General features: G+C 40.0%; 1 protein-coding gene and 2 long non-coding RNA genes across 3 annotated transcripts in view; 1 reads left to right on the top strand and 2 right to left on the bottom strand.

The window, feature by feature from the left end:
• LOC132109356 (uncharacterized) overlaps positions 1 to 25,142 on the bottom strand; it is a 271,659-nt gene that overhangs the window by 52,212 nt on the left and 194,305 nt on the right. The window contains exons 18-19 of the mRNA XM_059515376.1: positions 4,400 to 4,738; positions 3,762 to 4,004 (exon numbers count right to left, since the gene is read on the bottom strand). Of these exons, the coding sequence (XP_059371359.1) occupies positions 3,762 to 4,004; positions 4,400 to 4,738 (582 nt within the window). The remainder of the gene's footprint in view (positions 1 to 3,761; positions 4,005 to 4,399; positions 4,739 to 25,142) is intronic.
• LOC132109376 (uncharacterized) lies at positions 1,961 to 2,378 on the bottom strand. Its single transcript, XR_009424490.1, has 2 exons — positions 2,139 to 2,378; positions 1,961 to 2,063 (listed from the first exon to the last, which is right to left on the bottom strand). It is a non-coding gene; the product is annotated as an uncharacterized LOC132109376 (long non-coding RNA).
• Positions 2,125 to 2,454, top strand: LOC132109378 (uncharacterized). Its single transcript, XR_009424492.1, has 2 exons — positions 2,125 to 2,236; positions 2,297 to 2,454. It is a non-coding gene; the product is annotated as an uncharacterized LOC132109378 (long non-coding RNA).

The raw sequence follows: 25,142 nt of genomic DNA, 5'->3' as shown, positions 1-25,142 counted from the left end.
TGGGAGAATATTTTTAAATGTCTAAAGATTAAACGGTCATACACAAAAATTGGATTAAATTTATGTACAATCATATGATGAAATGCTGTATGTAAATTGTGCACGTTCATGAATATGTGAATTATTTCCTGTGCTGTGTTTTTGTTTTGATATGTTTTTGTTTGTAATAATTAAAATGTTTAATAAATAGAATTTAAAAAAAAAAATGTAAAAAAAAATAAAAAAAGCTTTTGTAACTTTAATAAAGAACATTCTTTAATTTGTAGTCAAATATGCGATGCTGTTTTACATTTGATTACTTTATTAAATTTCTGCACCATAAGGTTGGCAAATTTGCATCACAAAGTTTATTAGTTTTTTTAGGTTAAAAATATGTAATCTAAATGGATGGAAATTTTATATGCAATTGAAATACATAAATCTTAAGAATTGGGCATAAATATTTTTTTGAGTGTACTTCACTTTAGCATTACTGGCCACGAGTCCTAAGGAGAGATCACACATCAGCTGCTCAAAATATGTGTCAGGGAGATGAACTGAGCGCGAACACAATCCTGTGACAGTCACAGACGGTAAACAGTGAAGCGCGTGAAGGAGAGATGAGAGGCACAAACACTGTTCAAGGTCTTCATTCATTCGTGCTTTTAGTAATTTAATGTGCATATATTTTGAAAGCATTTAATCGCTATTCAAATCGTGATTCATTAGATTCTTAGCATTTAATATTGATTATCGACGATTCACGATTCAAAAATCATGCATCGTCATGTAATGCATGCATCGATAAAAACGAATGAATCGTTACACCCCTACTATGCACTTAAAGTTTGCGATCAAACACAAAACACACTTTCTTCATTCTGAGCGACATCTGCATGAGGAAACAAGAGTTACAGCTGAACTTATTTGCTAAAAATCTTTTGATTTCTGTCTGGATTTATTGTTTTTATACATGTTTTTTATGCTTAATAAATTAATTGATGTGTACTTTCTGTTGGATAAAATGTTATTTGACTGTGTTAAAATATAAAAAATTAATGAGCAACTTTTGACTGCAAATACTGTTTCACTAATTTACATTTAGCAGACACTTTTATCTAAAATGACTTACAGTGCATTCGGTCTATACATTTTACGAGCATGTGTGTTCTCTGGGAATCAAACCCATGAACATTTGCTCTGCTAATGCAATGCTCTACTACTGAGCCACAGGAAATTTCACATTTAATTTCAAAATGTTTTATATTGACATTTCACTCAAAAAAGAAAGGCTTGTTTAGCAATGTTCTATGATGCATATATCTTGTCAAAAACAATGCATGAATGTGGTTATATACGTTAAAAGTCAGCAGAAAATTCAAGAAAAACCACAGACAGCAAATCCACAAACACTACAAAACAGATCAAGAGCTTCAAACAGATAAAACATCTAAACAGACCTGTAAATGAAAGAAATTAGCCATACTGACAGAATAAAGTAAAAGAGCAAGAGCAGAAATATGAAAATAAACACACAGTATGACATCAAAATCTGATAGATTGGATGAAATAAAAAGTATCCTAGTTTAAAGACAAATTCAAAAAAAAAAAAAAAAAAAAAAAGCACCACAAATGTCCAGAACATAATCTTCTAAACTAAAACTGTAGTATTTTTTTTTTTCCATTTTTCATATTTTCTGGTTTTAATTCATCTCTTGGGTTTGTATGATAAGATCTGCTGTTGGCAGCTGAAAGCTGGATTGATGTGAGAATCTGTGAGATTATGAAGTTATTTCTCATAGATGTGATGATCTGCTGCTGCTCTCATGAATCTTCTGCTGTGTGTTCATGTCCTTCTCTAAATCTTCTCATCCTCACTTTCTGATCTTCCGGTTTCTTTCCTAAACACATCATCATCATCATCATCACACTCTTAATATCTGCTTGTCAAATCCATAATGATGATGATAAATGTCTCTCACCTGATGTGTGTCTCATGTAGATGTGAAAAGCTCCTAACAGACCGAACAGAAACATCAGCTGAAGACACCAGACCACAACAAACACCACAGACACTGAACACACTGAACAACAAGAATTAGACACAATACAAAACCCCATCCTTCATGTTTCCAGGAGTGTGTCTGTTAAACTCTTACCACATTCTGATGTCTGCGTGCTGCTGGTCACTGCAGAGGTCAAACTAGAGGTCACACTAGAGGTCACACTAGAGGTCACACTAGAGGTCACTCTAGAGGTCACACTAGAGGTCACTCTAGAGGTCACACTAGAGGTCACACTAGAGGTCACTCTAGAGGTCACATCTGCAGTAGTTGATTCTGAAATAAAACATCAGCACATCGTAGAATGTACAAATATGTTGTATTCACCCCTTCAATGTCAAACTGGAATAGGAGGAGAGCATTTGGCATCTATCTCAAAATAACTGCTTTCAGCAGATAAATCTTTATTTATCTTTATCAAATTAATTATGCATAAAAGTCGAAGAACATCCAATGCAAACCCCTTAAAAGTTGCATCTAATCTCTTAAATATAAAAACAAAATAAATCCATTTGTCTTAAAATGGTGGAACCTAGTGCAGAACAAAATCAGCCATTAAGTTGACCCAACAGGGTACTGTGTATCAATACGTTAATTAAAAATAAATAAATAAAAATCAATAGAATTAAGAAAATATTACATCTATATAATTAAAAGGGTGCACCTGAAAGAAAATTATGCATTTAACAGTTTGGTTACCAACTTTCTGCAAAATGTCTTCTTTTGTGCTCAACAGAAGAAAGAATCTCATAGGTTTACAACTTGAAGATGACACAACGATGAGACAATTTCTATTTTTGGGTGAACTTTCCCTTATGTAAGCAGTTTTCGTATAAGTATCCTACAATGAGGACTGCAGTGAAGGTACAAGTAGATGTATAATATTTCCATACTATACTTTGTGATGTAAATATGTAAAATATCACATATTTAATGAATAGGCACATATTGATTAGGTCACATAGAATGAAGAAAATATTACATCTATACAAAAAAAAAGGTCTAGCTGAAAGAATTTTTTTTAGGCCCATAGTATTCAATGGCAGACTGTAGTAGGTGATTTCATATAATAATGTAAATATAAACTCATTACTTGTCTGAATTTCAGCATTATAATGGAATCATAAGCTACTAGTCTTAAAATGTATTCGGGTCCTTGACCAATTAGAATGAAACGCATCTAAACTGGATAAAGGGGCCTCAATATTTTGCCCCTTACGAGACGTAATGTCATAAAAGGGTGGAAAAGATAATCTACATCAATTAATCCCATGTGTTAGCTCTTTATCTTTCCATTCTTCCTTTTGTGTGACTGCCTGAAGTTAGTAAACTGCTGCTGTAAATCTCCTCTCATGGCAAAAGCAGACACAGAAGAGGGGAACGATTGCTCTCTCATCTCCTCCTTTTGACAGATGTATTCCCTATTAAATTAAGGTCTACTGTACAGTAGAGATGTCAGTTGTGTTTTAGGTGGGATATTATGAAATCAACCATTTCCCCATGATATGTACTTACAAGTTATTTACCCACCAGGAACAATAGTTGCTGCTTGGACATTTGACTAAGTTTACAAAAATCTATTGATTTTCTGGAATATTTGTTTTGTTTGGATGATTCTAGCGACCTTCATGATAAACTGCGGCAACTATAGTTTCTGGTGGGCTTAACTGCAACTCTCTGGTTTCTATATGTATCTGGACATTCATGTATTAATCTCACCAGGACAGGGTTTGAGTCTAATGGTCTTCTGTGCGTGACTGACGTGGTTCTTCACGCTGCAGCTGATGTCTCCTTCAGTTTCCTCATCCAGATCAATGCTGGTGTTTCCATCCATTGGTCCTTCTTTTAGTATTTCTCCATTCAGAGTCCAGCTGTAGATGATCTGATCTCCCTCAGAGGAGCAGAACACTGAAGTCTGATTGGAGGAGCAGATGATTGACACTTCCACTGAGCCAATAGGAGCTGGAGGGAGGGACACATCACAGTCACATGACTATTTCTTGATATTATGTAAATGAGTCAGTCAAGACATATTCAAACTAAATTTATATCTGATATGATAGTGTAAGTCAGTCATGTGACAACAATGTAGCAAACAACTGTCTGAAATGCTTTCACATGTCATTTTTTAAAAGCAGTATTCAGTACACAGTTAGCAACACACTGGTATTTCATTCTTAAAATAGTCTCAGACTCAGTGCAAAGAAAGTGAAGATGCTGTTGACTGAATACTTCCAGACATTTAATAATGAGCTGCAATAAAAACCTTCCCAGAGATTCAACTGATTCATCTGCATGAGAGAGAGATCTTTGGAGAACATGAGATTGTAATGAGTCTGATGAGAGAGTTTCTGTACCTTCAACAATCACTTGAAGATCTCTAGATGTTTCTGAGCCGTCTGAGTGAGAGAGTCTTAATCTGTAATTCCCTGAATCTGCTCTGATCACACGGTTTATTATCAGAGTCCCATTAATGACTGTCACTTCAGGTCTGTTATTATAAAGATCACACTGACTCATCCTCATCCTGCCATTCTTTACTCTACAAACTGGATCATCTGCTGTGTTGTAGTTTATTCTCTTTTTTAACTGCAGATCATATTTACTAGCGTCCTGCACCATCATCAGATTGAGTTTGTGTCCCAGAGCTGTGTAACAGTGATCAGACTGATCAAAACTGCAGTTTAACTCCAGACCTGAAGAACAAAACACACAAAAATGTTAAAAAATTTTAGGAAATCAATAATTAAAATCAGACACAAATTACACAAACATTCACATAATTAAAGTTAATCTGAAGAAACACATCAGACAGACTCTTGATCTGATCTCAGGAGAGAAGGTACACACAGTTACACTGGGATATATATGCGAGTACGACCCCTTTTCAGGTGAAGGATGGAAATGTGCATTTATTGACTGTCTTATGGGTTTGGAACGACATTAGGGTGAACAATTAATGACAGAATTTAATTTTTTGGGTGAACTATCCCTTTAATAATGTTATAATTAACAGGACACTGAACATAATCTTGTCACATCACAGATTTAACTCAAATTAGAGTGTGATACTAAATATCTGTTATAATCAAACAGTTACTTTAATTAAAGATGTCAGTTGAACACTGGAATGTGAACTCGTCTTTGTGCTCTCATTCATCTTAATTTTATTCAAATGAAACTCATGCTTTCTCAGTCTGCATAGTTTTATTTTCTAAATCGCTTTATGCATGTCAACGTGACATTTTTATAGTGAAGAATTAGTCTTACTCCTGCACTTTTTACTGAATCCTATTACACTGTGACAGTTCTCTCTTTATTAACAGTGTTTTAAGTGTTTAAACACTCACTTCCTCTCACATTTTTTAATACTCCACTTATACGAACGGTTTAAGAAGCTCAGAAAACACTGACTAGATCTCTGCAGACTCTTAATGTAATATTAACTCAAATGTTTTTATATCAGAGATAGATCTGATTGATCAGCTTCATAAGAGTCTGATGTGAAAGTGACTCACATGCAGCAGTTTGCAGCAGCATCAGTCCAAAGATGAGCATCATTTCTCTAAAGTCCAGTTTCAGAAGAACTCAATCCCAGCAGAAGAGTGTGACGCTGCTTCAGATCGTCTGTGTTCTGGCTCTCATCAAGACAAGCGTCTTCACGGCGAGACTCACACTCGACTGACACACGAGGAAACCTCTGACCGCTTCACTGAGGAAAGAGGAAGTTTCTTCTTCTGGGGGAAGACAGATGCTGTTAGTTTGCACTATAATACATCTGAAACAAGAGAAACTAGAGAAAGAAAGAACTAGTATCAGGAACATTCTCTAAAAAAAAGTGCAACTCAATCTTGTTTTGGACGTAAGAGGTGGACAGCATTTGTTTCTGAGGGAAGTAAAATGGCTATTTATACAAATGACGTCACAGATTCAGTTTCAGATCAAATAAAACAGTATCTTTCCTGTATTAATGAAATGCTCTGGACAGTTTGATTGAGAGTAAAGCAGAATCAGCTCTACATGCAGCTGTGTGTATTGAGTGTGTGCTGCTGTTTGACTCAGTTCTAGTCAGTTGACATGTGAATGAAGAGAGGATTGTGATCTTCTGTTGACTGGAGCAGAGACTCATGGGACTCGTTGAGTTTGTAGCTGCTCAGAGCTGCTGATGTAGAGAGCGCCACCTGCAGGAGGAAACGAGTTACAGCTGATATAATTTGCTGAAATCTTTTTGATTTCTGTCTGGATCTATTGTTTTTAATAAGCTTTTTATGCTGTATTTGATGTGTGCTTACTGTTAATTGACTGTTAAAATATAAAATTGTATGAGTGGACTTTGACTGCAAATACGGTTTCATTTCAAATTGTTTTATTTTTACATTTAACTAAATATATATTATAAGATCTGCTGTTGGCAGCTGAAAGCTGGATTGATGTGAGAATCTGTGAGATTATGAAGTTATTTCTCATAGATGTGATGATCTGCTGCTGCTCTCATGAATCTTCTGCTGTGTGTTCATGTCCTTCTCTAAATCTTCTCATCCTCACTTTCTGATCTTCCGGTTTCTTTCCTAAAAGCATCATCAACATCTTCACACTCTTAATATCTGCATGTCAAATCTATAATGATGATGATAAATGTCTCTCACCTGATGTGTGTCTCATGTAGATGTGAAAAGCTCCTAACAGACCGAACAGAAACATCAGCTGAAGACACCAGACCACAACAAATACCACAGACACTGAACACATGAACAACACAAACACAATCAATCAATGAACGACAATTAGACAGAAAACAAAACCTTCATGTTTGAAGCAGTGACACATTGTAATGTCTGTGTGCTAATCAGTCATCACTGATATCAACACAATTCACTGCTGAGATCAAGCTGAAACAAACTAAAGACATGTTTTAACAATTAAGAGACCTGACTGCTTTACATGACTAGAATTCTAAATAATGTTAATCTAAATTGGATTAAATGATCCTCAAACATGATTTTGCCCGGAGAGGCAAAAGAAAAGACGCCTGAGTTGCCCGCTGTCTAGAGCATTTTTTGCTAACGGCGTTGCAGGGGCATGTTGGGATTTTCTTTTTGCTCTGCCGATTCCTAAAAGGCGCTAGTTTACCGGTTACCAGTTACGTATGGGATGTTCGTGAGTTAAACCGACACTGTATGGATTCTATATTATAGCGCTGCTTAAAAAGACAAAGCTCGACAGGAGACGAGTGTTTCTAAGTATCTGCTGGCTGCACTGTGAATTGATGAGAGATTCTACCCATAATGCTTTGAGTCAGAATAAATGTGTAATAAATCCTCACATAGACAGTAACAGCACACTTAGTGTGAAAACACACACACACACACACACACACACACACACACACACACACACACACACACACACACACACACACACACACACACACACACACACACTTAACCACTCACTACTGACTGTTAACATTTCTGAAGTGGTTTGGTTATGCAAGGTTAGGAAAGCTGATTTACATTGAGCTATTGCTTTTACATGATGTGAGTTAAACCAAAGTTAAGTTAAAAGTCTTTACTATTTTTTTGTTGTACTTTTTTTCCCCCTTGTTTGTGGGCTTCAATATATGAAGTATTTAAACTGATGAAATTGTGATCAAAATGGTTTATTATATGCTTTGATGCATTGTGATTCATTATGAATTCTAAAATTAAGTGACATACATTTTAGATATATATTGGTAAATTTTAAATTGGTAAATCTAATTCCAAATTCAAATTAAAGCCACACAGAAGTTGCGCAGGTCACTCTTACAAAAAAATTGGAATCAGTCAAGAATTCAAATCAGTGCATCTCTAATTACTATCAAATATTTGGCCCAATATACATCACAGTGTTCCATGTGGTAATTTAATAGAAGCCTTCATTAAAGCTCTCGTCTAGAAACATGCATTTCATCCCAGTTATTGAACATGGAAATATAAATATGGTGTTTGTTTACATGCACGGACACATTTCTCTTTTTCATTTGAAAAAAAGAAATAAACAGTGTGGAGCTGATGAGTGTTGATTTCTGTTTTCTGTAGAGTTTGCAGTCTCTCTCAGCACCTCCTGAATCTACAGACGTAAATGACAATCCCTTTAGTTCTCTCTTCTCTTTTGATGATCTGAGAGAATCTGTCCATCAGCTGAGAGACAAACTGGAGGATTTCTGCAAAGAGGAGCTCAAGAAGATGAAAGTGAAAGTGATGTGACATTCAGCCAAGTATGGTGAGCCATACTCAGATTTCGTGCTCTGCATTTAACCCATCCAAAGTGCACACACACAGAAAAATGGGCAGCCACTTATGCCACGGCACCCAGAGAGCAGTTGGGGGTTCGTGCCTTGCTCAAGGGCACCTCAGTCATGGTATTACCGGCCCAAGATTCGAACCCACACACCTAGGGTTTGTGAGTCATACTCTTTAACCACTAGGCCACAACTTCCGAGAGCTCAGAAAGAGGTAAACACATATTATGTGTTTCTTGGATGTTATAGTATGATAAAGAAGGATCATATGACTATTTACATACGTCAAGTGAACTGAAAATGCAGAACAAATATTTCCATTGCAGTTTTGCTAAATATTCCTTTTACAAAATGTCTGAAAACCACCGCATGCAAGTGTAGACATTTTTGGCTAAATATGGGCATTTTTACAAAATGACACATTTTCATTAGGCGTAATTTCAATTTGCACAGTTTGAAGGGTAATAGAAATTTAGCTACTGTTCATGTTTGTTGAGTTCCACAACCACATTCACCAGGATCAGGCCAGGATCAAGAAAACATATTAGGCCCTGGGACTATAGCAAACCATGGCTCACACAATTTCAAATCATTGTTAGCCCTCCCATTGTTAGTCATTCTACGAAAGCACTGTATAACTGATATAGGCTTATTTTTTTTTTTATTTTTTTTTATTTTTATTCAAAACAATTCCAAACATGCTTAATATATCAGGAAATATCTCGTTTCTCAAATATGTGTAGGTAAACGCGTTTTGCACCTTTATAGATTGCTATTTGATCAATATATGGAAATGTAGTCTAATCTATTAACTACACATAAAAACCTGACTTTTTACTTAAGTGCCATATCATGCCATAAAATATTTTTAATACGACTGAATTTGCATTTAATGTAAATTTTAATAACAATATTGTAAGATACTTATTTTAACACTTTCATTTTACAGAGAGTAAAGAACATTTACATTATCAAAAAACATTTTCATTCAGTCTAGCCAGAGTTCAGGCACTCTCAAAAACTCCCATTAAAATCACTTACATTATGAAACGAATATCTTACTTACATTCGTACGCACATCTGCACTTTTTGTTGTTTCTGATGAGAGAATTCGCTAAATAATTCAGTCAGCGAGCAAGTGAACAAAACACTGTGTTTCAGTGATGACTCTTCTGGACGTCTCTGATTGGCCATTGCATCCATAAGCGCAACAGAATAGTTTCTGATTGGTTATCATGAAGCGTTGTACGAACGCGTCTGTCTCTGGCTCAGCGCCAGCCAGCGAACGCAGATTTGAATTTAGCAGCTGATGCTGTGCACTGAACGATCTAATCACACCGCTGTGATTGTATCAAATATATAAAAAATATTATTCTGCAATTTTTTTTTTTCGTTTGGAAGCTGCATTTAAAATCCACTTGGCTCAGAAATCTGAGGGGGCACGACGCCTCTGAATGTGTGTATTTTATTTAGTAGAAAGCTTTAGAGTCAAAAGCTTCAAAAACATTTAAAAACTCAAATATTAATGAATGTCAAGGAAGGAATTTTATTTCACTATTTACACGGAATATGCAAGATTTTTATAAATCAATTAAATCTTAATTTTTTATATTTTTAGATGGGACGTTAGCTTTTTGTCCATCCACTGGTTCACATTTACATTTGTTAGGTGTGTAAAATAAATGTAAGTCTAGGTCTACTTTTCCTTTCTCCCACAGCCAATCATGGGCCCCCTCCATATTCAGGCCTTGGGACTTCAGCTCCGCGAAGCCCTTATGTTAATCCGACCCTGAAAAGAGTTCATCATCTCATATCATTCAGAACATTATACTAGAAATGTCTTAGGAATGGATGAAGGATCATGAGAATCACACTGTTCATGTCTGTTGATTTCCACAGTCACACTCACCAACATTGTTCCCAAGACCCGGGACGACTTTCTTCAATGTAAGTCAGTAAGAAAACAAGCAGAAAACTCACTGAGTGTGTTCTTGTTCTTCCTGTAGAAGGTGAAAGAAGAGTTTTATAACTGATGATGTAATTGATGATTTTTTGTACAGTATATCTGGTTATCTGTACTGAGACACTGATGATACACTGAACATGAAAAGATCAAACAGATTCATAATTCTTGTTTCTGATGTGTTTTATCTCCATCAGATTCCCATCATCTCACTCTGGATCTGAACACAGTGAATAATTACCTCCATCTGTCTGAGAGAAACAGAGTGATTACTAACACTGACAAAGATCAGTCGTATCCTGATCATCCAGACAGATTTGATTATTATCTTCAGATGTTGTGTAGAGAGAGTGTGTGTGGACGCTGTTACTGGGAGATTGAGTGGAGTGGATGTTATGTGTGTATATCAGTGTCATATAAGAGCATCAGAATGGTGAAAGGAAGGGAGGAGGTGTTGAGTGTGGGTTTGGATCTAATAATCAGTCCTGGAGTTTGTTCTGCTCTTCCTCCAGTTACTCATTCATACACAATAACATAGAGACTGATCTCTCTGTGAAGTCCATCAACTGTAGAATAGGAGTGTTTGTGGATCACAGAGCAGGAACTCTGTCCCTGTGTCTCTAAAACAATGAACCTCATCCACACCGTCCAGACCACATTCACTCAGACGCTCTATTCTGGGTTTGGGGCTTGTATTGGATCATCAGTGAAATTGTGTTGATGAATCAGAACAGATTGATGAGAGATTCTGCCCATAATGCTTTGAGTCAGAATAAATGTGTAATAAATCTTCACATAGACAGTAACAGCACACTTAGTGTGAAAACACACACACACACACACACACAGAGAGAGAGAAAGAGAGAGAGAGAGAGAGAGAGAGAGAGAGAGAGCAGCTTCTCTGAATGTCATATAATCATATTTTTGTTTTATCTTATGATCGCATGATTTGAAGGGATATTTATCTTGTCATTAGTAAGAGATCAGAGAAAATCTCAATTTCCAGGTTTTTAATGTCCAGAATGATATTGTGAAGCAGTGATTAAATATTGTTTTCAGTTTGATATAATAACACTTGTTGATAAAGTCTGAGCATTGAAGCAAACACAACTAAGGTTATTCAGTTAATCCTGCTCATTTTATCATCATGTGTATCCTGCTTTATGCTCCTCCCTGGATTCCTCCGTTTACCTCCCAGGCTGACTGAAAGCTTTTGAGTAAAACAGTTTTGGGTCTCAGAAAAAAATAGTATTCCTGGTAGATCTGGTATTCCTGATTTGATCACATGTTTTTGGTGCAGTCATCAGGATGTTGTTTGAATCCAGCTGTTTCTTGTCTTTTGTTCTATTGATGGTTGTTATTCCATCAGGCTTTATTGCAATTATATTTCTAAATTAAATAATAATAATAATAAAAGTTTTATTTTTTGAATATTTTGAAATGGCTTTTATTATTATTTTATTTTATTTATTTGTCATGACAACTTGGACACAGCTGTCATCACTGAGTTGCCCATGACCCAGCTCGACCTCGACCCAAACCCAGGAGAAGGCCCCAAACTAATGCTTCTGCACACCCTTGAGATGGGTCTAAAAATAGGAGTAATGTCATATACACACCGAAACCTGCTACTCCAGCCACCCGCCACATGAGGGAGCCTTATCCTCGATTCTGACCTCCTGTTAACCTGCTCATGTTCACAAGCTCATCACACACTATAAATAGACTCCCTAATTCGCAGCACATAGAGACTCCTTCAGCTAGATATCACACTATAGAGACTGTGTCTGTTCCCCAATATAGAAAATACAAAAAACGTCCAAACCAAGTTAAGATTAACAATTTAATTGAGGTTCAACAAATAAAAAACAGATGCAATATGGATAAACAAATGATAAAGCTTGGCTTATTGAATATCAGATCCCTTTCTACGAAAACACTTTTTGTAAATAATATGATCACTGATCATAATATGGATGTGCTCTGTTTGACAGAAACCTGGCTAAAACCTGATGATTACATTATTTTAAATGAGTCCACCCCCAAGATTACTGTTACAAATATGAGCCGCGTCTAAAAGGCAAAGGTGGAGGTGTTGCTCGAATTTATAACAACGTTTTCAGGATTTGTCAAACCTGTTATGTTTGTACTGGCAACTGTATACAGGCCACCAGGGCACCATACAGACTTTATTAAAGAGTTTGGTGATTTTACATCCGAGTTAGTTCTGGCTGCAGATAAAGTTTTAATAGTTGGTGATTTTAATATCCATGTTGATAATGAAAAAGATGCATTGGGATCAGCATTTATAGACATTCTGAACTCTATTGGTGTTAGACAACACGTTTCAGGACCTACTCATTGTCGAAATCATACTCTAGATTTAATACTGTCACATGAAATTGATGTTGATGGTGTTGAAATTATTCAACAAAGTGATGATATCTCAGATCATTATTTAGTTTTGTGCAAACTTCATATAGCCAAAATTGTAAATTCTACTTCTTGTTACAAGTATGGAAGAACAATCACTTCTACCACAAAAGACTGCTTTTTAAGTTATCTTCCTGATGTATCCAAATTCCTTAGCATATCCAAAACCTCAGAACAACTTGATGATGTAACAGAAACTATGGACTCTCTCTTTTCTAGCACTTTAAATACAGTTGCTCCTTTATGCTTAAGGTGTCGGGTCTCGGGGCTAATCACCTGTCTTTTTGGTGTGGGTGTGTGTGTGTGTGTGTGTGTGTTGGGATGGTTTGACAGCTCACCACGTCTGCCTGTTTGTGTTTTCCCCACCTCCCTTGTTCCCCGTTGTTAACCATAATTGCTCGCCACCTGTTCTCTATGTCCTTCTAATTTTTTCCCCTTTATTATTCCCTGTGTTTCTCTGTCTATTGTCAGACTGTTGTTATTCGTTCCAATAGCTCCGATCATCTAGCAGCTCTTTGTACTCACCCTGTCGTGTCTTGTCCTCAGGCTCCAGTGTGTTTGGCTTATTTCTCTGCTCTAGTTCTTACAAGCCCAGAGCTCCTAGTAGCTTCAGCCGTTCATCCTGTCACTGCGAGTGAAACCTGTGAAACGTGACTCATCTGCTGTTCATCCTGTCACTGCGAGTGAAACCTGTGGAACGTGACTCTTTCTTCTCTGTCTCCGCTTTGTGAATAAAGCCTTGAGTTTACCCGCACCTGAATCCAGCCTGCTTTCCCCTGACAGAACAGTCTGACCATATTATGGATTCAGCGGGATCTGGTCCGCTTCGCTCGGCTCTCGCTCAACAGGGAGTGTTGATCGGGCAGCATGCCACTCAGCTCAACACCACCGCGCTGGATGTGGAAGTTCTCAGTGCCCGAGTCTCCGAACTCCTCACACGGGTGGACGATCTTCAGCAAGAGGCAACGAGCCGGGGTCCCGTTTCTCACACCGGTATGTCACACGAGTCCAAACCCCATGCCAACAATCCGCCGGTCTACGATGGCGATCCTAACGCCTGTCAAGCGTTTCTCTCCCAATGCTCGCTGGTGTTTTCTCTGCAGCCCCGGCGTTACGCTAATGAAGAGACCAAGGTGGCTTACGTCCTTACACTCCTCTCGGGCCGTGCCCGCGAATGGGGAATCGCCGTTTGGAGATCGCGGGCTCCCTGTTGTGCCACTTTCGCGGTTTTCAGTCAAGAGATGGCCCACGAGGCGGCGGCCCAGTTATCACGACTGTCTCAGGGGAGGAGCTCCGTCACTGACTATGCTATCCAGTTCCAGACTTTAGCTGCGGCATGCGGCTGGAATGAGAGCGCGCTGCGCGCTCGTTTTCTTGAGGGGTTGGATTTCGCCATTTCGGATGAACTCGCGGCCATAGAGCTCCGGCGGGAATTGGATAGGCTCATTAGTCTCGCGCTCCGCATTGAGGGTCGTCTCAGCCGGCGCCGCAAACAACGGCAAACACCCGCCCCATGGCGCCACCTAGAGTCCTCTTCAGCCAGTTTAGCCAGCCGACAGCCCTCGATGGAGGAGCCCATGCAGTTTGGTCGTCTACGGCTTACACCACGGCAGAAGCAGGAGCGTCTGTTGTCGGGGGCGTGTCTATACTGCGGCAAGGGAGGCCACTTCGCCCTTCAGTGCCCATTAAAGGGCCAGGGTCCACCAGTGAGGCGGAGCGTCCTGGTGGGCACGGTTCTCAGCTCAAGCTCTCCTGCAACACGCACTCAGCTGCCGTTCCAACTCTCCTTCCAGAGTCATTCACACACTGGACTCGCCCTTGTGGACTCAGGGGCTGAGGGGAACTTCCTTGATGCTGCCTCTGCTCAACGTTGGAAGATCCCGCTTGTTCCTTTGGCTAGCCCCGTTTCAGCATGGTCATTAGCTGGCCGTCCCCTTACCACCATCACCCACGTCACTCCCAAGATAGACCTCCATATTGCTGGCAGTCATCATGAGCGGATTGAACTGTTTATTATTGATTCCCCTAAGGCTCCTTTAGTTCTGGGACACCCATGGTTGCACAAGCACAATCCCCACATTGATTGGGTCTATAATTCTGTTTTAGCCTGGAGTCAGTCTTGTCACGTGTCATGTTTGGGTGCTGCTTTTTGTCCTGTCTCTGTGTCTTGTGTTCCTCAGGAGGATCCCTCTGACCTGACTGGTGTTCCGGCGGAGTACCATGATCTTCGGGCGGCCTTCAGTAAGGCCCGGGCCACCTCGCTACCTCCGCATCGCCCCTACGACTGTGCCATTGATCTCCTCCCGGGCTCTTCTCCGCCTAAAGGTCGTTTATATTCCCTTTCAGGTCCAGAGAGAGAGGCCATGGACAAGTACATACGTGAGTCACTTCAGGCTGGGCTCATCCGCCATTCCTCCTCTCCCGCTGGTGCAGGGTTTTTCTTTGTTCAGAAGAAGGACGGCTCCCTGCGCCCTTGTATTGATTACAGAGGTTTGAATGACATTACTATCAAGAACAGGTACCCCCTACCTTTAATGTCTTTTGCTTTTGAATTATTACAGGGAGCTCGGGTCTTCACCAAGTTATACCTGAGCAACGCCTACCACTTGGTGCGCATTCGGGAGGGGGATGAGTGGAAGACGGCATTTAACACCCCTTCGGGACACTACGAGTACTTGGTTCTTCCGTTTGGTCTGACCAATGCTCCAGCCGTTTTCCAGGGACTCGTCAACAGCGTGTTGGGTGACATGATTAATCAATTTGTCTTTGTGTATTTGGATGATATTTTGATTTTTTCTTCTTCTCTCCAATTACACACCCAGCATGTCAGACGGGTTCTCCAGCGGTTACTAGAGAACCAGTTGTTTGTCAAGGCGGAGAAGTGCGAATTCCACGCTGAGTCTGTTACGTTCCTTGGCCATATTATTTCTACGGAGGGGATCAAGCCTGATCCCGCTAAGATTGAAGCTGTTGCCCAGTGGCCGGTCCCTGACTCCCGGAAGGCTCTGCAGCGTTTCCTGGGTTTTGCCAACTTCTACCGGCGTTACATCCGGAATTTTGGTCAGATCGCTGCACCGCTGACAGCTTTAACCTCCACTAAGGTGTCTTTCAGGTGGAACCGGGAAGCGCAGGTAGCCTTTGACATTTTAAAGTCCCGTTTTGTCTCTGCACCGATTCTGATGGTTCCAGATCCGGAGGCCCAGTTCATTGTCGAGGTTGATGCTTCTGACGTTGGGGTTGGTGCAGTTCTATCTCAGCGTTCCCTCCATGATGGGAAGGTTCATCCTTGTGCATTCTTCTCTCGTCGTCTCAGCCCTGCAGAACGTAACTATGACATCGGCAACAGAGAGCTGCTGGCGGTACGATTGGCCTTGGGTGAGTGGCGTCATTGGTTGGAGGGGTCAGCGCAGCCCTTCTTGGTCTGGACGGATCACAAGAACCTAGAATACATCCGTTCGGCCAAGAGGCTGAGCTCGCTTCAGGCCCGCTGGGCGCTCTTCTTTGCCAGATTCAATTTCACCCTCTCGTACCGGCCGGGATCAAGGAACACCAAGCCTGATGCCCTCTCTCGCCTGTTCGGTGCTCCGGGGGGGGGGGGGAGTTTGCGGCCGAGGCCATCCTTCCTAAGGGGGTGGTGGTCGGGGCTCTTTCGTGGGGTATCGAGCAGCGAGTTGAGGAGGCCGGTCGAGGGGTGCAGGTGCCGGGAGAGTGTCTGGCGGGCAGGTTGCTGGTGCCGGCTGCGCTGCGCTCTGAGGTCCTTGAGTGGGGTCACTCATCCAGGTTAGTCTGCCATCCAGGTATTCGGAGAACGTTGTCTGCCATCCGACAGCGTTTTTGGTGGCCTACTATGGCCGCAGATGTTAGACAGTTTGTGTTGGCCTGCCCCACATGTGCCCAAGGTAAGCCTGTCAATCGCCCTCCTGATGGTCTACTGCATCCTCTCCCTATCACTTCCCGTCCTTGGTCACACATTGCCCTTGATTTCGTCTCTGGGCTTCCTACGTCGAAGGGAAACACTGTAATTCTCACGGTGGTGGATCGCTTTTCCAAAGCGGTTCATTTTATTCCCCTGCCCAAGCTACCCTCCGCCCGGGAGACCGCCCAACTGGTGGTGGATCACGTCTTCCGTCTCTACGGGTTACCGGTGGATATGGTTTCTGATAGGGGTCCCCAGTTCGTCTCCCGGTTCTGGAGGGAATTTTGTAGACAGATTGGGGCCTCTGCTAGTCTGTCATCTGGTTTTCATCCTCAGACCAATGGGCAGTGTGAGCGGGCCAAACAGGATCTAGGAAGAATGCTCCGCTGTCTAGCATCCAACAATCTGAGTTCCTGGTGTCAGCAGCTCTCCTGGGCAGAATACGCCCATAACACCCTTCCTGCGGCCGCGTCAGGTATGTCCCCTTTTGAGTGTGCTGTTGGTTATAATCCACCTCTGTTCCCATCACAGGAACCCGACGCAGCGGTTCCATCCACCCTGGCTTTCGTCCAGCGCTGCCGTCGCACCTGGGAGAGAGTCAGGAGGATTTTGGTCCAAGCCTCTGACAGAACCAAGGCTGCAGCTGATCGTCGCTGGTCCTCTCCTCCTACCTATGTGTGTGGTCAACGGGTTTGGCTCTCTACCAAGGATCTGCCTCTCCGGGCGCCTTCTCGTAAGCTGGCACCCAGATTCATTGGGCCTTTCCGCATCACCAAGGTGGTTAGTCCGGTGGCGATCAGGCTCAAGCTCCCTCCTACTCTTGGTCGGGTTCACCCGGTGTTTCATGTTTCCAGGGTCAAGCCTGTGTTCTCTTCCCCCCTTAATCCTGCTTGCAGTCGCCCCACCCCCCCACCCCCTCGTCTTGTGGATGGATCTCCTACCTATACGGTTAAGAGATTTCTCGATGAGCGGCGCCGCGGCAGGGGGTTTCAGTATCTTGTGGACTGGGAGGGGTATGGTCCAGAGGAGAGGTGTTGGGTGCCGTCCCGGGACATTCTGGACCGCTCGTTGATTGAGGACTTCCGGCGGCATCGAGGTAGGCCCCTTCCTAGAGCGCCAGGTGACGCTCCTGGGAGGGGGGGTACTGTCGGGTCTCGGGGCTAATCACCTGTCTTTTTGGTGTGGGTGTGTGTGTGTGTGTGTGTGTGTGTTGGGATGGTTTGACAGCTCACCACGTCTGCCTGTTTGTGTTTTCCCCACCTCCCTTGTTCCCCGTTGTTAACCATAATTGCTCGCCACCTGTTCTCTATGTCCTTCTAATTTTTTCCCCTTTATTATTCCCTGTGTTTCTCTGTCTATTGTCAGACTGTTGTTATTCGTTCCAATAGCTCCGATCATCTAGCAGCTCTTTGTACTCACCCTGTCGTGTCTTGTCCTCAGGCTCCAGTGTGTTTGGCTTATTTCTCTGCTCTAGTTCTTACAAGCCCAGAGCTCCTAGTAGCTTCAGCTGTTCATCCTGTCACTGCGAGTGAAACCTGTGGAACGTGACTCTTTCTTCTCTGTCTCCGCTTTGTGAATAAAGCCTTGAGTTTACCCGCACCTGAATCCAGCCTGCTTTCTCCTGACATAAGGAAGGTTAAGGAAAACAGTTTGACACCATGGTATAATGAGCATACTCGCACCCTAAAGAGAGCAGCCCGAAAAATGAGAGGTATTTCGTATTGCTTGGCGGGAAAGTAACCTATCCTACAGAAAAGCATTAAAAACTGCTAGATCCGATTACTTTTCTTCTCTTTTAGAAGAAAACAAACATAACCCAAGGTATTTATTCAATACAGTGGCTAAATTAACGAAAAATAAAGCCTTAACAAGTGTTGACATTTCCCAACACCACAGCAGTAATGACTTTATGAACTACTTTACTTCTAAAATCGATACTATTAGAGATAAAATTGCAACCATTCAGCCGTCAGCTACAGTATTGCATCAGACAGTGCATTACAGACCCCCTGAGGAACAGTTCCACTCATTCTCTAATATAGGAGAGGAAGAATTGTATAAACTTTCTAAACATGTATGTTAGACCCTATACCATCTAAGCTCCTAAAAGAGATGCTTCCAGAAGTCATAGATTCTCTTCTGACTATTATTAATTCCTCATTGTCATTAGGATATGTCCCCAAAACCTTCAAACTGGCTGTTATTAAGCCTCTCATCAAAAAACCACAACTTGACCCCAAAGAACTAGTTAATTATAGACCAATCTCGAATCTCCCTTTTCTGTCCAAGATACTAGAAAAGTTGGTATCCTCACAATTATATTCCTTCTTAGAGAAAAATGGTATATGTGAGGATTTCCAGTCAGGATTTAGACCGTATCATAGTACTGAGACTGCTCTCCTTAGAGTTACAAATGATCTACTCTTATCATCTGATCGTGGGTGTATCTCTCTATTAGTTTTATTGGATCTTAGTGCTGCGTTTGACACAATTGACCATGACATTCTTTTGCATAGACTTGAACACTTTGTTGGCATTAATGGAAGTGCATTAGCATGGTTCAAATCGTACTTATATGACCGCCATCAGTTCGTAGCAGTGAATGAAGATGTATCATATCGATCACAAGTGCAGTATGGAGTACCTCAAGGCTCAGTACTAGGGCCGCTACTCTTCATGTTTTATATGTTACCCTTAGGAGATATCATCAGGAAACATGGTGTTAGCTTTCACTGTTATGCTGATGATACTCTGCTCTATATTTCTTCACCGCCCGGTGAAACACACCAATTTGAAAAACTAATGGAATGAATAGTCGATATAAAAAACTGGATGACGAGTAATTTCTTACTGCTAAATTCTGAAAAAACAGAGGTGTTAATTATAGGACCTAAAAACTCTGCTTGTAATAACCTAGAACACTGTCTAAGACTTGATGGTTGCTCTGTCAATTCTTCGTCATCAGTTAGGAACCTAGGTGTCCTATTGATGGTTGCTCTGTCAATTCTTCGTCATCAGTTAGGAACCTAGGTGTCCTATTTGATCGCAATCTTTCCTTAGAAAGCCACGTTTCTAGCATTTGTAAAACTGCATTTTTCCATCTCAAAAACAAATCTAAATTATGGCCTATGCTCTCAATATCAAATGCATAAATGTTAATCCATGCATTTATGACCTCAAGGTTAGATTATTGTAATGCTTTATTGGGTGGTTGTTCTGCACGCTTAGTAAACAAACTACAGCTAGTCCAAAATGCAGCAGCATTACTAGAACCAGGAAGTATGACTATATTAGCTTGGTCCTGTCAACACTGCACTGGCTCCCTATCAAACATCGTATAGATTTTAAAATATTGCTCATTACTTATAAAGCCCTGAATGGTTTAGCACCTCAGTATTTGAATGAGCTCCTTTTACATTATAATCCTCTACGTCCGCTACGTTCTCAAAACTCAGGCAATTTGATAATACCTGGAATATCAAAATCAACTGCGGGCGGCAGATCCTTTTCCTATTAGGCGCCTAAACTCTGGAATAACCTACCTAACATTGTTCGGGAGGCAGACACACTCTTGCAGTTTAAATCTAGATTAAAGACCCATCTCTTTAACCTGGCTTACACATAACATACTAATATGCTTTTAATATCCAAATCCGTTAAAGGATTTTTAGGCTGCATTAATTAGGTAAACCGGAACTGGGAACACTTCCCATACCACCCTATGTACTTGCTACATCATTAGAAGAATGGCATCTACGCTAATATTTGTCTGTTTCTCTCTTATTCCGAGGTCAACGTAGCCACCAGATCCAGTCTGTATCCAGATCAGAGGGTCACTGCAGTCACCCGGATCCAGTACGTATCCAGACCAGATGGTGGATCAGCACCTTGAAAGGACCTCTACTGCCCTGAAAGACAGCGGAAACCAGGACAACTAGAGCCCCAGATACAGATCCCCTGTAAAGACCTTGTCTCAGAGGACCACCAGGACAAGACCACAGGAAACAGATGATTCTTCTGCACAATCTGACTTTGCTGCAGCCTGGAATTGAACTACTGGTTCCGTCTGGTCAGAGGAGAACTGGCCCCCCAACTGAGCCTGGTTTCTCCCAAGGTTTTTTTCTCCATTCTGTCACCGATGGAGTTTCGGTTCCTTGCCGCTGTCGCCTCTGGCTTGCTTAATTGGGGTCACTTCATCTACAGCGATATCGTTGACTTGATTGCAAATAAATGCACAGACACTATTTAACTGAACAGAGATGACATCACTGAATTCAATGATGAACTGCCTTTAACTATCATTTTGCATTATTGAAAATTTTCCTAATGAATGTTGTTCAGTTGCTCTGACGCAATGTATTTTGTTTAAAGCGCTATATAAATAAAGGTGACTTGACTTGACTTGTTCTTTCATCCCTTGCAATGTCTCGCCATATCTTTCATTGCTTTGGAACATTTACTTTTGTTGGATTTTCCTTGTGCTTTGACCCTTGCCTGCCTTTTGTATCACATCTTTGATTTGCATTTTGGATTTGTTGTTTGGACTCTTGTTCCCTTTTGGTTTTGACCCTCGTCTGTGTTTGCTCTACTCTGTGCCTGTTTTGTCCATTAAAGACTTTGCCTGCATATGGATCCTATTGCTAGTGATGGTGAAGTGAAGCTTTCAATTCATAAGCAGCTTAAAATAATGAAGTAAACTATTTAGCCATTCGTTGACAAAATATATAAATCAATCAGTCTAAAGGAAGTAAAATGCAGTGACAGATAAGTTTCTATGGGGTAAATCTGATTGAATCTGGATGATTTCAGTCATTTATAGCTTTGCTTTGTTAAATTATTTTCTGTGTAGAGCCGCAGCGTAATTACACAGAAAAAAGAAACATTGTCAGTGTGAAACTTTCCATCTGTGTCAGTTTCACTTTTACAATACTTACACTTGCAGTGTGGAACAAGCCTAAATCTTCATGTTAATTTATGTATGATGATTCGGTAACACTTTATAATAACGTTAAGTTGTAAGGCATTTATAAGTGATTAGTTAATGGTTTAGCTCCTGCGTACCTAACTAGCCTTCTACCACGTTACAATCCATCACGCTCCCTAAGGTCACAAAACGCTGGACTTTTGGTAGTTCCTAGGATAGCAAAGTCCACTAAAGGAGGTAGAGCTTTCTCACATTTGGCTCCCGAACTCTGGAATAGCCTTCCTGATAATGTTCGGGGTTCAGACACAATCTCTCTGTTTAAGCTCTTTTCTTTACAGATGTATCCTTGATATTCTTCTCAACTAAAGCAAAGATACACTGGAATCACTTTTCTCCGCAGGTCTGTTTTTTTGTTTAGGCCTACACTGCTGCTATGGATGGACACCAGTTCCCAGTGTTGGGAGTAACGGCGTGTAAGTATAACGGCGTTACAACCGGAGTTTAATTTTCAGTAACGGAGTAATCTAATTAATTACTTTTCCCATCGTTGCAACGCCATTATCTTTACTGAGAATGTAAAGTGTCGCGTTACTACAATTTGGTTGAATAAAGCGCGAGGTGTCATGCTTTGGCTAGTGGCTACACATCAGCTGCCTGACACCGTTGCAAATCCGATGATGATTGGCTGGGTGGGCGATGCCCTGCTCACGCTGTCTCACTGCACGCTCTGACAACCACTAAACACAAGACAGCATCAGCGATAATGGCGTTCTCGAACTGGAAGTACCAGTCACCGGCACTACACTTCTTGTTAATTGAAATTAAAGGCAAGAATGTTTCTGTAACATGCACGCTATGCCCAGGAAAAAAGACTTTTTCCACGTCTACCTCAAGCAACTCAAATCTTATGAACCACCTCACATCAACACATGCTAACATGTTACTGTACTGAATAGTTAATGCTGTGTTCACATCAGACGCCCATTTTTTTATGTTTTTATTTCTATGCATATCATATGGCAGGCTGCAATCTATTGAGTTCAAATAAATACAACATTTTCTAAAATACTTATTGTGTTTTTATTCTTCAATCAGTTAATATAAACATCTTATATATTAAAGACATTATAGGACGTAATAGCTACGTCACAGTTACTTTGCTGAGTTACTAACGCAATTACATTTTGGGAGATGTAATTTGTAATTTGTCAAGTAAGATGACCAACACTGCCAGTTCCTTTGATAACAACGGAACTTGCAACCATAGCTGCTTCTGGGAAACACACCCCACAGAGTGTGCAGTGTGTGACACCGGATAAAAGAGTGTTGTTTAAAGGCGTTTTATGACAGATTAAAAGCTAATAGTATACAGAGGCTGCACCTTGCTATGTGGGCTCGGAGCACACTGATGAGGGTACTCTCTCTCTCTCTGTGTGTGTGTGTGTTACAAACATTAGCCAAAGCTGCTCAAGAATATAGAGAGAAAAAGACTGCTGAGAAAGAGATTTGGTCTATGAAAACTTCATTCAAGGGTTCATTTTAATTTTAAATGAAATTTGTGTCCATTTTATTTGAAATGTTTTGTAAATCTGTTTAGCTGTGCATTTAATGAATGAGCACTGCACGATGTCTGAACTGATTGCACTGTATTTTATGTATAATCATTTTATATTTTCAACTGTCTTAAATTCATTTTAAAAATTTTTTAAATATTTTTTTAAATTCCTTGTTTTATTTTTTTATTTTTTATGATTATTTTACTTTTTTTAATGTAAAGCACTTTGAATTACCATTGTGAATGAAATGCGCTATATAAATAAACTTGCCTTGCCTAAATAGGTTATTGTGCTTTTTTGTCATTTTATTAGTTATTATTTATTATTATTTATTAGTATTATTTTTAAATATGTCTACATAGTTTATTAACTTCTATTTCTGTTTGAGCTATTTTAGTTCTTCAAGTTAAACTAAATGAAAATGCAAGATTTTACCTCCACAACTATAGCTGAAATTAAACCATTTTTAAAAATAATTATTTTGAAAATTTGAAATTCATTTTTATTTAACAATTATAAAGTTTTATTGTCAATTTTTATTTTTATTTCAGTTAGTTTAAGCAATTTTGTTGTACATTTCTTGTCATTTTTTTTTGCTTAACTTTTTTAAAATTAATTTTCAGATTTAGTTATAAAAAGCAACTAGCTGAAATAAGTTTCTAATATTGTTTCATTTTGGTTTATTTATAATAATAATAATAATAATAATGAAAGTCTATTCTGAATTTGAGATAAACTAAATTTTAACCACAAGGATGTTAACCAAATAGCCTGCATGTCAGATTTAACCATTTAAAGGTAATTGCAAAAAAAGTTGATGTGAGAAAAGCTCCTGCAGGGGTGGAGCAGATTCACTTACTTTGTAACTTTCCAAGGTAATGTCATCACATTTTAAGCAGAAGTGTAACTTAAAGGTACAGCGTGTTTGATGAGGTTGTGTGTTTTAGCACATGTGGTTAACACTAACATTAGGCAAATAGAACATCTTAAGAGGAAACAAAAGTGTGAGAGAAATAGGAAAGTGGTTTACCACACCAGGTTTCTCCATCAGCCTCTCAAGATAAATAATCAATATTAATCATGTTAATTTTAATGCATGATCTGTAGTGGATGGTGACTGATTATAAAACAAGAACAGAGATCTCAACTGCTGCTCCAAACACTTCAAACACATTTCTACACATCTGGCTTTCTATTTCTTTTCTGTTTGCACAAATATTATGCGAAAGCTCAAAACAGCAGGTTTTTTTGCTATTGATGCAAATGTTTGATGCAAATTTGTGCACATTTATTTAGATAAAGCATTATTTTCAACTGTAAGCATAACATAAAAAAAAAACTACAATCCTTAAATCTTTAATTTTACCCTGTTGACGCTGGGTGTATTGGTTTAAATACAGTAACTGCAATGAGTGGAATCTGACACACAAATAGAAATCCGGCCCAGTAATCTCTATAGCTGACTTCAGGAACTACAACTACAGAACGTGGAAATAAAACCCTGTTGTGATGACAGGAGAGAAGACACGGACGAAGGACAAGAAAGGAGTGGTGTAGAGTGAAGTCGAGCTGGAGGAGGAGTTTCATCAGATGTGAGGCGGAGCTTGCTGGTGCCCTGAGCCAATCAGAACACCAGGTGTGTTGTTTAAAATTAGAAAGAGGAAGCTAAATTAACCTGCGAGTTTATGCTGTGAGATTCGTCTAATTATATTTTATTTAATTATAATTATATAAATATATTTCATAATTATAATTTCTTTGAAAAGTACCCGCTGTCCATGTTGAGAAGGAGATGTAAGTTTGGTTGGTGGGAGTGACAGAAGAATTGTGAAACCACAGACAAAGTGCTTAAATTAAATGCGCTGCATCTTTTGAAAAGAGGAAGATAATAGTTCATGCCTTTTTTAAACTCATTTCTGTAGAAGCGGTGAGTGTGAAAAACCCATAACAGAGTAAATTCCATTCTAAAATTAAAAGTAAATGAGCAATTTGGCAATTTATGTTTAGAAAACTGAAGATTGTTGG

Source organism: Carassius carassius, chromosome 29 (assembly GCF_963082965.1).
Source record: "Carassius carassius chromosome 29, fCarCar2.1, whole genome shotgun sequence".
Taxonomy (NCBI): Eukaryota; Metazoa; Chordata; class Actinopteri; order Cypriniformes; family Cyprinidae; genus Carassius; species Carassius carassius.
The sequence above is the reverse complement of the archived record's forward strand: the minus strand, read 5'-3'. Positions and strand labels throughout refer to the sequence as shown.